The sequence below is a fragment of the Macaca nemestrina genome, chromosome 7, assembly GCF_043159975.1.
Source record: "Macaca nemestrina isolate mMacNem1 chromosome 7, mMacNem.hap1, whole genome shotgun sequence".
NCBI lineage: Eukaryota > Metazoa > Chordata > Mammalia > Primates > Cercopithecidae > Macaca > Macaca nemestrina.
In genome coordinates, this window is record NC_092131.1 from 125665170 (window position 1) to 125677389 (window position 12220).

Below are 12220 nucleotides of genomic sequence, written 5' to 3' on the forward strand. Positions count from 1 at the left end.
GGCATAAATAATTTTTTTTTTTGTAATTGTGAGTTTACTTTCTTTTTATAACCTTGATATTTATCCCTGCCTCAGGTGGAGGATGCGCTGTCTTATCTTGACCAGGTGAAGCTGCAATTTGGTAGTCAGCCTCAGGTCTACAATGATTTCCTTGACATCATGAAGGAATTTAAATCTCAGAGGTAAAAGATGTGTGATTGTACTCAAGCTTTGTATCTGGCATATTGATTTTGGAAAGGAGAAGATAGTTTATTTACTGGAAGATAAAGGACGCTCCTTTCTGCGGCTGAATTTTCAAAATCATGCCTTTATTTTATGCATTCCTTTATTGATGGAAATTATGGCCACTAGACTGTTTTATCCTTATTGGTAAATTTTTGTTAACTAAAGTTTTTCAGTGCTTTATCTCAATCAGGGAAGTAGCACTGGTAGTGATTTAGGCTACTTGGTTTCTGAATTGATTTAGATACCCTTATATTCTTGCCTGGTTCACTGTTGTAAACTGTTGTACTCATGGTTCACTGTTGTAACTCATCTGAACAATGTAGATTTGTGCTGAAATGATATATACTGATATATCAAAGAGTGGATCTTGTTTGGGATATGTCGCTTTCTATGTATTGTCTGAGTATCTGCTTGGTAGGATTATTACCATGAACATATATTCTGTTCAGAATTTTGACCACTACAAAAATTAGCCGGGCATGGTAGTGGGTGCCTGTAATCCCAGCTACATGGGAGGCTGAGGCAGGAGAATTGCTTGAACCTGGGAGGCGGAGGCCGTAGTGTGCCAAGATTACACTACTGCATTCCAGTCTGGGCAACAGAATGAGACTCTGTTTCAAAAAAAAAAAAAAAATTGTGGCCGAGTATCTTTGAGTCTCAGAGTTCTTTGTGTGTTAATTTTAAAATGCGTAGATTATCTGTTTTCCTGTTTAGAGAAAACCTAGTAGAAAGTGAAATTTTGGCTGAGTGAGGTGGCTCATGCCTGTAATCCCAGCACTTTGGGAGGCTGAGGTGGGCGGATCACCTGAGGTCAGGAGTTCGAGACCAGCCTGGCCAACATGGTGAAGCCCCATCTCTACTAAAAATACAAAAATCAGCCGAGTGTGGTGGCGCATGTCTGTAATCTCAGCTACTTGGGAGGCTGAGGCAGGAGAACCACTTGAACTTGGGAGGCGGAGGTTGCAGTGAGCCAGGATCCCAAGATCGCACCACTACACTCCAGTCTGGGTGACAGAGTGAGACTCCATCTCAAAAGAAAAAAGAAACATGAAATTTTTTATGACCAGGGTGTTTGTCAAGCTTACAGTTCATCACTTTTCTTTTTGTTTTTTTATTAGCATCGACACCCCAGGAGTGATTAGTCGTGTGTCCCAGCTATTCAAAGGCCACCCCGATCTGATAATGGGATTCAACACCTTCTTGCCCCCTGGCTACAAAATTGAGGTGCAGACCAATGACATGGTGAATGTGACAACTCCTGGCCAGGTTCATCAGATTCCCACCCATGGCATCCAGCCCCAGCCTCAACCACCACCCCAACATCCTTCCCAGCCTTCAACCCAGTCAGCCCCAGCTCCTGCCCAGCCAGCTCCTCAGCCCCCACCTGCCAAAGTCAGCAAGGTGAGCACTTGGAAAATATTGCATCAATGTGAATGCATCCCTAGAAAGTACCTTCCTTTGACATTTCCCCTTTATATAAGACTTAGATACTGAGACACAAGGTTACAAAGATTTCATCAGAGAAAAATGCAGTAGTCACTTCACTATAACATGGTTCACATTTACACACCACTTAGATATCTATTTAAATCAACACAGCAACAATTTTCAAGGTCTTTCTCTTTACAGTTTCTGCTTATAAAACCATGAACATCCCAACAGGTGGTGACTTTGTGTAGTAGTAGTTGATAGCACAAACAGAAACCATCCTCTTATGGTCAAATTGTGCTACTGCCCACATGGTTATTTTATGAAAGTTATTTCACTTACCAGATTATATCAAGCTAAGTAGAAGATCTAATGAACAGTGATGGTGATGATGATGAAGATGGGGTGTTCTTGGTCTAGAACCACACTGTCTGACACAGTAGCCACTAGCCACATAGCACTATTTAAATTTAAATTAAAATCAGTTTTTCATTTGCACTAGCTTTCAAGTGCTCAGTAACCACATGTGGCTAGTGGCTGTATATTTAAGACAGTGCAAATAAAGGACATTTCCATCATCTCAGTTCTATAGGACAGAGTTGGCATAGAAGACTATGTGGAGCTGCTGCAACAATTGAGGTGTCTTTTTGTTGACATCAAAAGGCTGTGTAGAATGAGATTTTTTCTATGTGTACTTGTTGAGCTACTAAGCTAAAACATTGCATATGAAAAATTCTTCACTGTAATTGGAGATGGCTCCAGTTTTAAGATTTTATTTAGAAAATGTGAGACTGAGATATTTGTATCAGCATGTTTGAAACTCTCTACAACTCCCACTGTTGCCCAGTATGATTTGTGTAGGACTAAAATGACCTGGCCTGAGTGAGTAAATAAAGGATATACGTTGACACTTTGTTTCTCTTCAGTTTGAACTTTCCTTCTATCAACTCATCTATGCATCTGAGGAGAATAAAGACTTTTTTTCTTTTTAGCCCTCCCAACTACAAGCACATACTCCTGCCAGTCAGCAGACTCCCCCACTTCCACCGTATGCATCCCCACGTTCTCCGCCGGTCCAGCCTCACACACCAGTGACAATCTCATTGGGAACGGCCCCATCCTTGCAGAACAATCAACCTGTGGAATTTAATCATGCCATCAACTATGTTAATAAGATCAAGAACAGATTCCAGGGCCAACCAGACATCTACAAAGCATTCCTGGAGATTTTGCACACATATCAGGTAAGAAGAGTATCCATTCAGCTTGTCTTAATCAGGCCATCTAGTCAAAGAACAACTTAAGTAACCATTATTGTGTCCATTAATTCATACTGGAAATTAGCCAGTTAGAAACTACCATGCGTGTTTATAAAGCCAGTGTTTTTGTTTGTTTGTTTTTTGAGAGGGAGTCTTGCACTGTCACCCAGGCTGGAGTGCAGTGGTGCGATCTCGGCTCACTGCAACCTCCGCCTCCAGGTTCAAGTGATTCTCCTGCCTTAGCCTCCCTAGTAACTGGGATTACAGGCACCTGCCACCATGCCCAGCTAATTTTTTGTATTGTTAGTAGAGATGGGATTTCACTATGTTGGCTAGGCTGGTCTCGAACTCCTGACCTTGTGATCCGCCTGCCTCGGCCTCCTAAAGTGCTGGGATTGCAGGTGTGAGCCACCACACCCATGCTATAAAGCCAGTTTTATTTGCCTGACTTGATTGCCCTGCAACATTCATTTAGGATTTTTTTTTAAGACAGAGTTTTGCTCTTTTTGCCTAGGCTGGAGTGCAGTGGTGCAATGTCGGCTCACTGCAGCCTCCACCTCCTGGGTTCAAGTGATTTGTTGTATTTTTAGTAGAGATGGGGTTTCAATATATTCGCCAGGCTGGTCTCAAACTCCTGACCTCAGGTGATCTGCCCGCCATGGCCTCCCAAAGTGCTGGGATTATAGGTGTGAGCCACTGCGCCTGGCCTCAGTCAGGATTTTTAGTCACTGTCCCATGAAATGAAACTCTGTTTTATCTGGGACAGTTAGATGGTGACTTATTTAGTCTAGTTAATCTACAGTAGGAGGAGGAGAAATTTCTAAGGTTTTATCAGTTGGTAGTGGTCCCCTGGGCATTAATATTTATTGCCCTAGGCCGGGCATGGTGTCTCACACCTGTAATCCCAGCACTTTGGGAGGCCGAGATGAGTGCACTCCAGCCTGAGCAGCAAGAGTGAAACTCCATCTCAAAAAAATTTACTACCCTAGTTTTGAAAGGAATTGTCATCCACCATCTTGCACTTTTTTCTCAACTTGAAATTTTCGTTTGTGGTCAGAACGGGTGCTGAGAACATAGACTTTCTTCTTACATGCAGCCTGAATAGATAACAGTGATTCCAGAAAGTGTGCAAAGATGAGCGACTCAAAACAGTAGCCCTTTAATGTGATCTCTTCATTTGCAATTCCTCAGAAAGAGCAGAGAAATGCCAAGGAAGCTGGAGGAAACTACACTCCAGCGTTGACAGAGCAGGAGGTGTATGCCCAGGTTGCTCGTCTCTTTAAAAACCAGGAAGATTTGTTGTCAGAGTTTGGACAATTCCTACCAGATGCCAACAGCTCCGTGGTATGTTTTTTTTTTGTAAGAATTACACTATTTATTATTATTATCTTAGAGAAGTTGGAAAACTGTGCTCAGAAGGGGACTTTTCCTAGATGATATTTGTTTACTTTGATAAGAGCATTAATCTCTTTCATGTGTCTTAATCAGCTTTTAAGCAAAACAACTGCTGAGAAGGTTGATTCTGTGAGAAATGATCATGGAGGCACTGTCAAGAAGCCCCAACTGAACAACAAGCCGCAGAGGCCCAGCCAGAATGGCTGCCAGATCCGCAGACACCCTACAGGAACCACGCCTCCAGTTAAGGTGAGAATGGGCAGCAGCTGCTCATTTTGACACTCACAAGCAATTCTAAGGGAGAGGTACGCTAGGGGTGGTCACGTGTTCTTAAGTGCGTTAACAGTTGGGTCCTTGATATTTGGAGCAAGTTAGTATGTGTCACAGAAACTCAGTGCAAAGTTTATCTGGCTTTACAAAAGAGTATTAGAATAACATTGATTGCTTGGATTACTGTACGTTTTTGAATTCTTTATTATCTTCTTTGCAATGAGCTGCCATTTCTTTAATGTTTTGGTTGCTACTAAGAATTTCCAATACTTAAAATTTTTTTTACTTCTTTTTTTTTTGAGACAGAGTCTCGCTCTGTCACCCAGACTGGAGTGCAGTGGCATGATCTCGGCTCACTGCAACCTCTGCCTCCTGGGTTCAAGCCGTTCTCCTGCCTCAGCCTCCTGAGTAACTGGGACTACAGGCGTGTGCCACCACACCCAGCTAATTTTTGCATTTTTAGTAGAGATGAAGTTTCGCCATGTTGGCCAGGCTGGTCTTGAACTCCTGAGGTCAGGAGTTCCACCCGCCTTGGCCTCCCAAAGTGCTGGAATTACAGGCATGAGCCACCGTGCCTGGCCCCTTCTTATTTGATGCTTTAAATCTGCCTTGTGTTAAGAAAGAACATTCTTGAGTTTGAGAATTATTTCAGAAATAAATGATCTCTGAGGTCCTCTTGTGAGTAGAGTGCGTGTGCTTTTTGAGGTCTCTTTGGTCTAGAACCCTGTCCTGGTCAGAGTTCTTTGTTGGGTTACCAGATCTTATCTGTATCATCTAATCTCCAAGGCAGGACCTTTGGGCTGTAGCATAGGGAAGTCTTAAACTCCTATTAGTAATCCATTACATGATGTTTTTTATTACATTTAACACTGATGGTCCGTCTGCAGAAAGCACAGCTTGCTCCCTTCTTTGATGTAACACAGCTATGATAGGGAGAGGGCTAGTTATATGTATTGAATGTTGAATTCTTCAGTGAATTTCAAAGCAATATGTAATATGGAAGAGATAGATGTGTCTGCAGAATTAAATAATGACAAAAGTTTCTAATAGTAAGAGGTGTTTCTATCCTCTAATAGTAAGAGGTGACTGATAAATAGTAAGTGACTGACTACAAGGTCTCACATACTAGGTGTTACTGACACTTTTGAAGTATCCTTTTTCATTAGTGTTTGTCATGGTTTCTTTTGAAATCAAGTTGAACATAATAATGGTTTCTATTTCTTCACTTCAGTAAAGAGAATTAGTTACATGGGTAGCAAGAATCAGCTCAGTAGATACACTCCATGCTTGGATTTACGTCCTCCCACTCTTGATTACCTACAGGTGGAAAGAATATAGTGGGGGCTTACAATTCTCCACCTACTTTCTGCATAGGCAGTGTAAGCAGAGGCTGCGGCTCTTAAGAAAGTATACTCTGAGATAGCCAAGGTAAATGTGCTACTTCTCACCAAGTTTGTGCATTTCTTCGTAGAGAGTAAGTGGTGGATTTCAAAAGTAACTTCTTGCTTGACAGGATTATATCATGGCCTGTTGGTTCCCTTTAAAAGAACAATATTAAATTAGTCTGAGGGGATATTTCTGGCAAGATAGTTATTTCTTCTATTAGAAAAATTATGCTTTTTTTTTTGAGATGGAGCCTCCCGGGTTCAAGCGATTCTCCTGTCTCAGCCTCCTGAGTAGTCTCAGCCACAGGCGCACACCACCACGCCCAGCTGATTTTTTTGTATTTTTAGTAGAAACGGGGTTTCACCATGTTGGCCAGGATGGTCTCAATCTCTTGACCTCATGATCTGCCCACCTTGACCTCCCAAAGCACTGGGATTACAGGCGTGAGCCCCCATGCCCAGCAAATTATGCTTTTTAAGTAAATTTTTAATTGAAATATTATTCAGGGTTAAAGATTGATTTCTGTCAATTTCAGGCCACGTGCACCAGCTCTTTTTACAAACAGCCTCTTCTCCCTCAACTGGTAGGAGAACAAAACAGTGGCATTAGAGTCTAAATGAAGTTACTTTGGGCCCCTAGAAAAAGTAAGGCTGATCTAAAAGTTTGTCACAGTAATGTCATGATGATTTTTGGAGAAAACATTTCGGGGTAGAATGATCTTTGAACCTCTGTTGGAGAAAGAAACTTAACAGGCAAACTGAAATAGAAAATATGAGTACAAATCTTAGAGGGTATGGAGTGAGTGGGTTAGAGTTCTCTCATTTGTTTCAAATTATTAATCAGCAGTGGTTTCAGTGTTGAAACCATTTATGAGTAGAAATCTTAGAGGGTATGGAGTGAGTTGGTTAGAGTTCTCTCATTTGTTTCAGATTATTAATCAGCAGTGGCTTCAGTGTTGAAACCATTGAACAGACAAAAATAAAATTCAGAGAAAACCACTCTTTGAATCTCACATGTTTGTATCTTTCTTTTGCAGAAGAAACCCAAACTGCTCAATCTAAAGGATTCTTCTATGACAGATGCCAGCAAACATGGTGGTGGAACAGAATCGTTATTTTTCGATAAGGTGAGTAATGGATGAGTTAGATTTGATAGTGCCTGTTAATGCCAAAAGAAAATCATCTTATCCCCCCAAAGGTTTTGTTTTAAAGGTGTCAAACTAATTAGGGCTTTCTGTTTTTTAACATAGTTTCCCAGTTGTGAGTCCTTTGAGTCTGCTAGTACTATTAGCATAGCTAGAAAAATGGTAGCATTGTTTGCTTTGGTTTTATGAAGCAGTTTGGGGCAGAAGACAGATTTTTAGAAAATGTATTATGTTTCTCTTGAAAGATGTTTGGGGCTCGCTGTTGTAGATATCCGGGTCTGTGTGGCAGGTAGTACCAGTGCCTGTACCAATTTTTGAGGATTTAAGATGACTTGTAATCTTATTGCTATAATAGTTATTTGTAGTATGCATATATATAGCATTCAGGGGAATTGTGATTTACTTGCATGTTTTCAAAGCTACCCAGGTGATTCTAATGAGCAACCAGAGTTGAGATTATTGGCATAAATGATGTTGTGTGGTGCCTTAGTTTGGCCACATAAACTTAAGTGTGATTTGCTCCTTGGAGTCAACTTGATGGACTTCAAGGAACTGTTGGACTTCTCACTGGTAGAAATCAACCTGGATTGATCTGTGGTGATTGACTCTATTTTGTGCCTCTTGGGTTTTGCAGAAGAGCAGATGATTTAACATCTCCTTGATTGGTATCTCCTAATCTCTTTCTGTCTGCCGTGCCTGTGTGAGCTTTTTGCAGGAGAATCCTGCAAGAGTGTTGAGTTCTTAGCTCTGATGTGAACCATTACCAAACTCTGCTTGGGCGGTTGGTGCTTTTAGACAAGTGTAGAAGTCTAGATCACAACCAATGAATGTCAAGAAAAGGGTGGGGAAGGAGAGCTGTTGTAAATTAAGAATTAAGAAATATATAAGCCAAATGTGACATGCAGACTTTGGATTCTGCATTTAAACATCAGTTTATTTTTATTTTTATTTTTGAGACAGAGCTTGCTCTGTTGCCCAGCTTGGAGTGCAATGGTGCGATCTTGGCTTACCGCCTCCCCGGCTCAAGCGATTCTCCAGCGTCAGCCTCACAAACAGCTGGGACTACAGGCGCCTGCCACTGTGCCCAGCTGATTTTTGTGTTTTTAGTAGAGACAGGGTTTCACCACGTTGGCCAGACTAGTCTTGAACTCCTGACCTCAAGTGATCCACCTACCTCAGCCTTCCAAAGTGCTGGGATTACAGGTGTGAGCCACCACACCTGGCCAATAGCCAATTTTTAAGATATTAATTAGGCAATTGAACTTAGTACAGACTCAATATTAGATGCTATTAAGGAATCTTTTTTACATTTTTGCGTTGTTTTTTTATAGACGGAGTCTCGCTGTTATTGCCCAGGCTGGAGTAAAGTGGTGTGATCTTAGCTCACTGCAACCTCCACCTCCTGGGTTCAAGCGATTCTCCTGCTTCAGCCTCCCAAGTAGCTAGCATTACAGGCGCCTGCCACAACGCCTGGCTAATGTTTATATTTTTGGTAGAGATGGGGTTTCACTGTGTTGGCCAGGGTGGTCTTGAACTCCTGACCTCAGGTGATCCGCCCACCTTCACCTCCCAAAGTGCTGGGATTACAGGTGTGAGCCACTACACCTGGCCTTTTTTATTTAAGAGATGGTCTCGCTCTGTCACCCAGGCTGGAACTCAGTGGTGCTTTCATAGCTTACTACAGCCTGGAACTCCTGGGCTCAAGTGATCCTTCTCACCCTCCTGAGTAGCTGGGACTTACAGGTACACACCACCACACTCAGCTAATGTTTAAAATTTTTTTGGAGAGGGGGGGGTCTCACTGTTTTGCCCTGGCTGGTCTCAGACTCCTGGGCTCAGGCAGTCCTCCTCCTTTAGCCTCAGCATTGGCCTCCCAAAGTGTTGAGATTACAGGCATGAGCCACCATGCCTTGCCTTAAGGAATCTTCTGAAAATAAGTTAATTTCTAAGAGTAATGGTTTTTTTTTGAGACAATCTCACTCCATTGCTGAGGCTGGAGTACAATGGCGCCATCTTGACTCACCACAACCTCCCCCCCACCCGGGTTCACGCAATCCTCCTTCCTCAGCCTTCCGAGTACCTGGGATTATAGGTGCCCACCACCACACCCAGCTAATTTTTGTATGTTTAGTAGAGACAGGGTTTCACTCTGTTGGCCAGGCTGTCTGGAACTCCTGACCTTAGGTGATCTGCCTGCCTTGGCTTCCCAAAGTGTTAGTTTTACAGGTGTGAGTCACTGCGCCCTGTCCTTTAATAGCATTTTCTTAGTACTTTTTCTTAAACATATATACTATATCTAGATGAAATGTCTGGAATTTGGTTTAAAATGCAGTGGTAGGAGAAATGAGTATAAATGAAACAAAATATACTATAGATCATTGAGGTTAGGGTTGAGTACATAGGTTTGTTATATTTCTGTCTACTTTTGTGTATGTTTAAAAGCTAATAAAAAGTAAAGGTAAATAGGGTATACAGTATAACAGGTACAGTGCTCTTTTATCTTTAGCTTTAAAAGTCTAGATTCCATATAGTGTCTACTGATGAATAGTTAACGAAAAGCATACGGAAGTCTGGAGCAGGGGTTGCTGGTAAGCCACTTGGTTTGGTGGCAGTCTGTGGTCTTCACCAAAGGATCACAGTGCTAAATATTTACTTTGGAACTGAAGCCCCAGATTGGTAATCTGGCTAGGCTAGTTTTGCTTTGTCTATGCCATTGATCATTTTTGGGTTTTTGGTATTAAGATGCTCAATACTGTAAATAGAGGAAGAAAAAAGACCAGATCAGAGGACAGAAGTATCTTAAGAGAGCATTATTCCAGATTACCAGAGTTTAAAACAATCTTGGCAAAGATTCTTGCTATAAACATGTGTTAAGAGAGGCAACAGGCTGGGCACAGTGGCTCACGCCTGTAATCCCAGCATTTCGGGAGGCCGAGGTGGGTGGATCACCTGAGGTCAGGAGTTTAAGGCCAACATGGTGAAACTGCCTCTCTACTAAAAATACAAAAAAAAAAAAATTAGCTGGGCATTGTGGCAGACGCCTATAATCCCAGCTACTCGGGAGGCTGAGGCAGGAGAATTGCTTGAACCTGGGAGGCGGAGGTTGCAGTGAGCCGAGATCACACCATTGCACACCAGCCCGGGCAACAATAGTGAAACTCCGTCTGAAAAAAAAAAAAGAGGCAACAAAAGCCGGGGTAATTCTGATATGGTCTGGAGAATCAAGCATATGAGAAGGTATACTCCGAGATCTCATTTTTTAAATTGTTACTACGGTAATTTTTTTTTTCTTTTTTTTTTTTTTTAAGACGGAGTTTCACTCTTATTGCCTGGGCTGGAGTACAGTGGCGCGATCTCGGCTCACTGCAACTTCTGCCTCCCGGGTTCAAGCGATTCTCCTGCCTCGGCCTCCCAAGTTGCTGGGACTATAGGTGCCCGCCACCACGCTGAGCTAATTTTTTTTTTTTTTTTTTTTTTTTTAGTAGAATGGCATTTCATTATGTTGGCCAGGCTGGTCTCGAACTCCTGACCTCAGGTGATCCACCCTCCTCAGCCTCCCAAAGTGCTGGGATTATAGGCGTGAGCCACCGTGCCCAGCTGGAAAATTTTGAACATGCGTAAAGAGAATAGTAAAATGATTCCTCACGTACCTACCATCCAGCTTTTGCAGTTCCCAATCCTAGCCGGTGTGTTTGTTTCATATATATTCCCACCCATCCCAGTTTATTTGGAGACAAATTGCAGATATATTATTTCATCCATACATATTTTAGTAAGTTTCTTTTAAAAATGACTCCTTTTTGTGGCCAGGTACGATGGCTCATGCCTATAATCCCAGCACTTTGGGAGGTGAAGACGGGTGGATCACTTACGGTCAGGAGTTTGAGACTACCCTGGCCAATATGGTGAAACCTCGTCTCTACTAAAAATACAAAAATTAGCTGGGTGTAGCAGCACATGCCTGTAATCAATCCCAGCTACTTAGGAGGCTGAGGCAGGAGAATTGGTTGAACCCAGGAGGCAGAGGTTGCAATGAGCTGAGATCGCACCACTGCACTTCAGCCTGAGCAACAGAGCTGGACTGCGTTTAAAAAACAAAACAAAACCAAAAAAAACCTCCTTTTTGCAAACATAATCATCGTCACATCTAAAAAAACTAACATTGATTACTTAGCATCATAAAATATCAGTTCAAATTTCCCATTTTTATTTTATTTTTTTACTTATGAGACAGCGTCTTGCTCTGTCACCCACGCTGGAGTACAGTGGCATTATCCCAGCTCACTGCAACCTCTGTCTCCCGGGTTCAAGTGATTCTCATGTTTCACTCAGCCACCCGAGTACCTGGAATTAGAGGCATGTGCCATCATGCCTGGCTAATTTTTGTATTTTTAGTAGAGACAGGGTTTCAGCATGTTGTCCAGTCTATTCTCGAAGTCCTGGCCTCCAGTGATCCACCCACCTTGGCCTCCCAAAGTGCTGGGATTATAGGCATGAGCCACCACGCGCAGCCACAGATTTCCCCAATTTTTAAAAACTAATGACAGGACAGCCTGGGCCATATATGACCTCATCTCTACAAAAAATTTAGAAATTAGCCAGGCATGGTGGCTCCCACCTGTAGTCCCAGTTCTTTGGGAGGTTGAGGGTGGGAGGCTGCAGTGAGCTGAGATTACACCACTGCACTCCATCCTAGGTGACAGAGCAAGGCCCTTTTCAATTCCCCACTTTAAGAAAAACAAAAACTGTTTTTCTTCCTGTTGTCTCCATAAGGTCCGAAAGGCTCTTCGGAGTGCAGAAGCCTATGAAAATTTCCTGCGCTGTCTTGTTATTTTTAACCAGGAGGTGATCTCTCGTGCTGAGCTTGTGCAACTAGTTTCTCCTTTCCTGGGGTAAGTGAAGTGAGGGGCTCAGCCCTGATTCATGATATGGAGGCCAGGTAATATTTGATTTGTGAGAGTATGTGATAGGCAAAGTTAATTTACTTGAGATAGGTCAGTTGACTCAAATGTTAGTGCCAAAAGAGTCCTAAGAAGTCTTCTAGTCTAACTCTAGAGATGAGAAAATAGTGAGGGCATTAAGTATTTATTGACTAATGGCCAAGACTAGTGGT

At 42.4% G+C, this 12220-nt stretch overlaps 1 protein-coding gene across 4 annotated transcripts in view; it reads left to right on the forward strand.

The window, feature by feature from the left end:
* LOC105490991 (SIN3 transcription regulator family member A) overlaps positions 1 to 12220 on the forward strand; it is an 88459-nt gene that overhangs the window by 43047 nt on the left and 33192 nt on the right. For 3 of the 4 annotated variants that reach the window (XM_011757041.3, XM_011757039.3, XM_011757040.3), the window contains exons 4-10: positions 76 to 182; positions 1344 to 1626; positions 2646 to 2897; positions 4104 to 4256; positions 4401 to 4556; positions 7000 to 7089; positions 11881 to 11999. In XM_011757041.3, coding sequence (XP_011755343.1) covers positions 76 to 182; positions 1344 to 1626; positions 2646 to 2897; positions 4104 to 4256; positions 4401 to 4556; positions 7000 to 7089; positions 11881 to 11999 — 1160 coding nt within the window. The remainder of the gene's footprint in view (positions 1 to 75; positions 183 to 1343; positions 1627 to 2645; positions 2898 to 4103; positions 4257 to 4400; positions 4557 to 6999; positions 7090 to 11880; positions 12000 to 12220) is intronic. The other variant, XM_071100959.1, reaches the window with a different exon arrangement.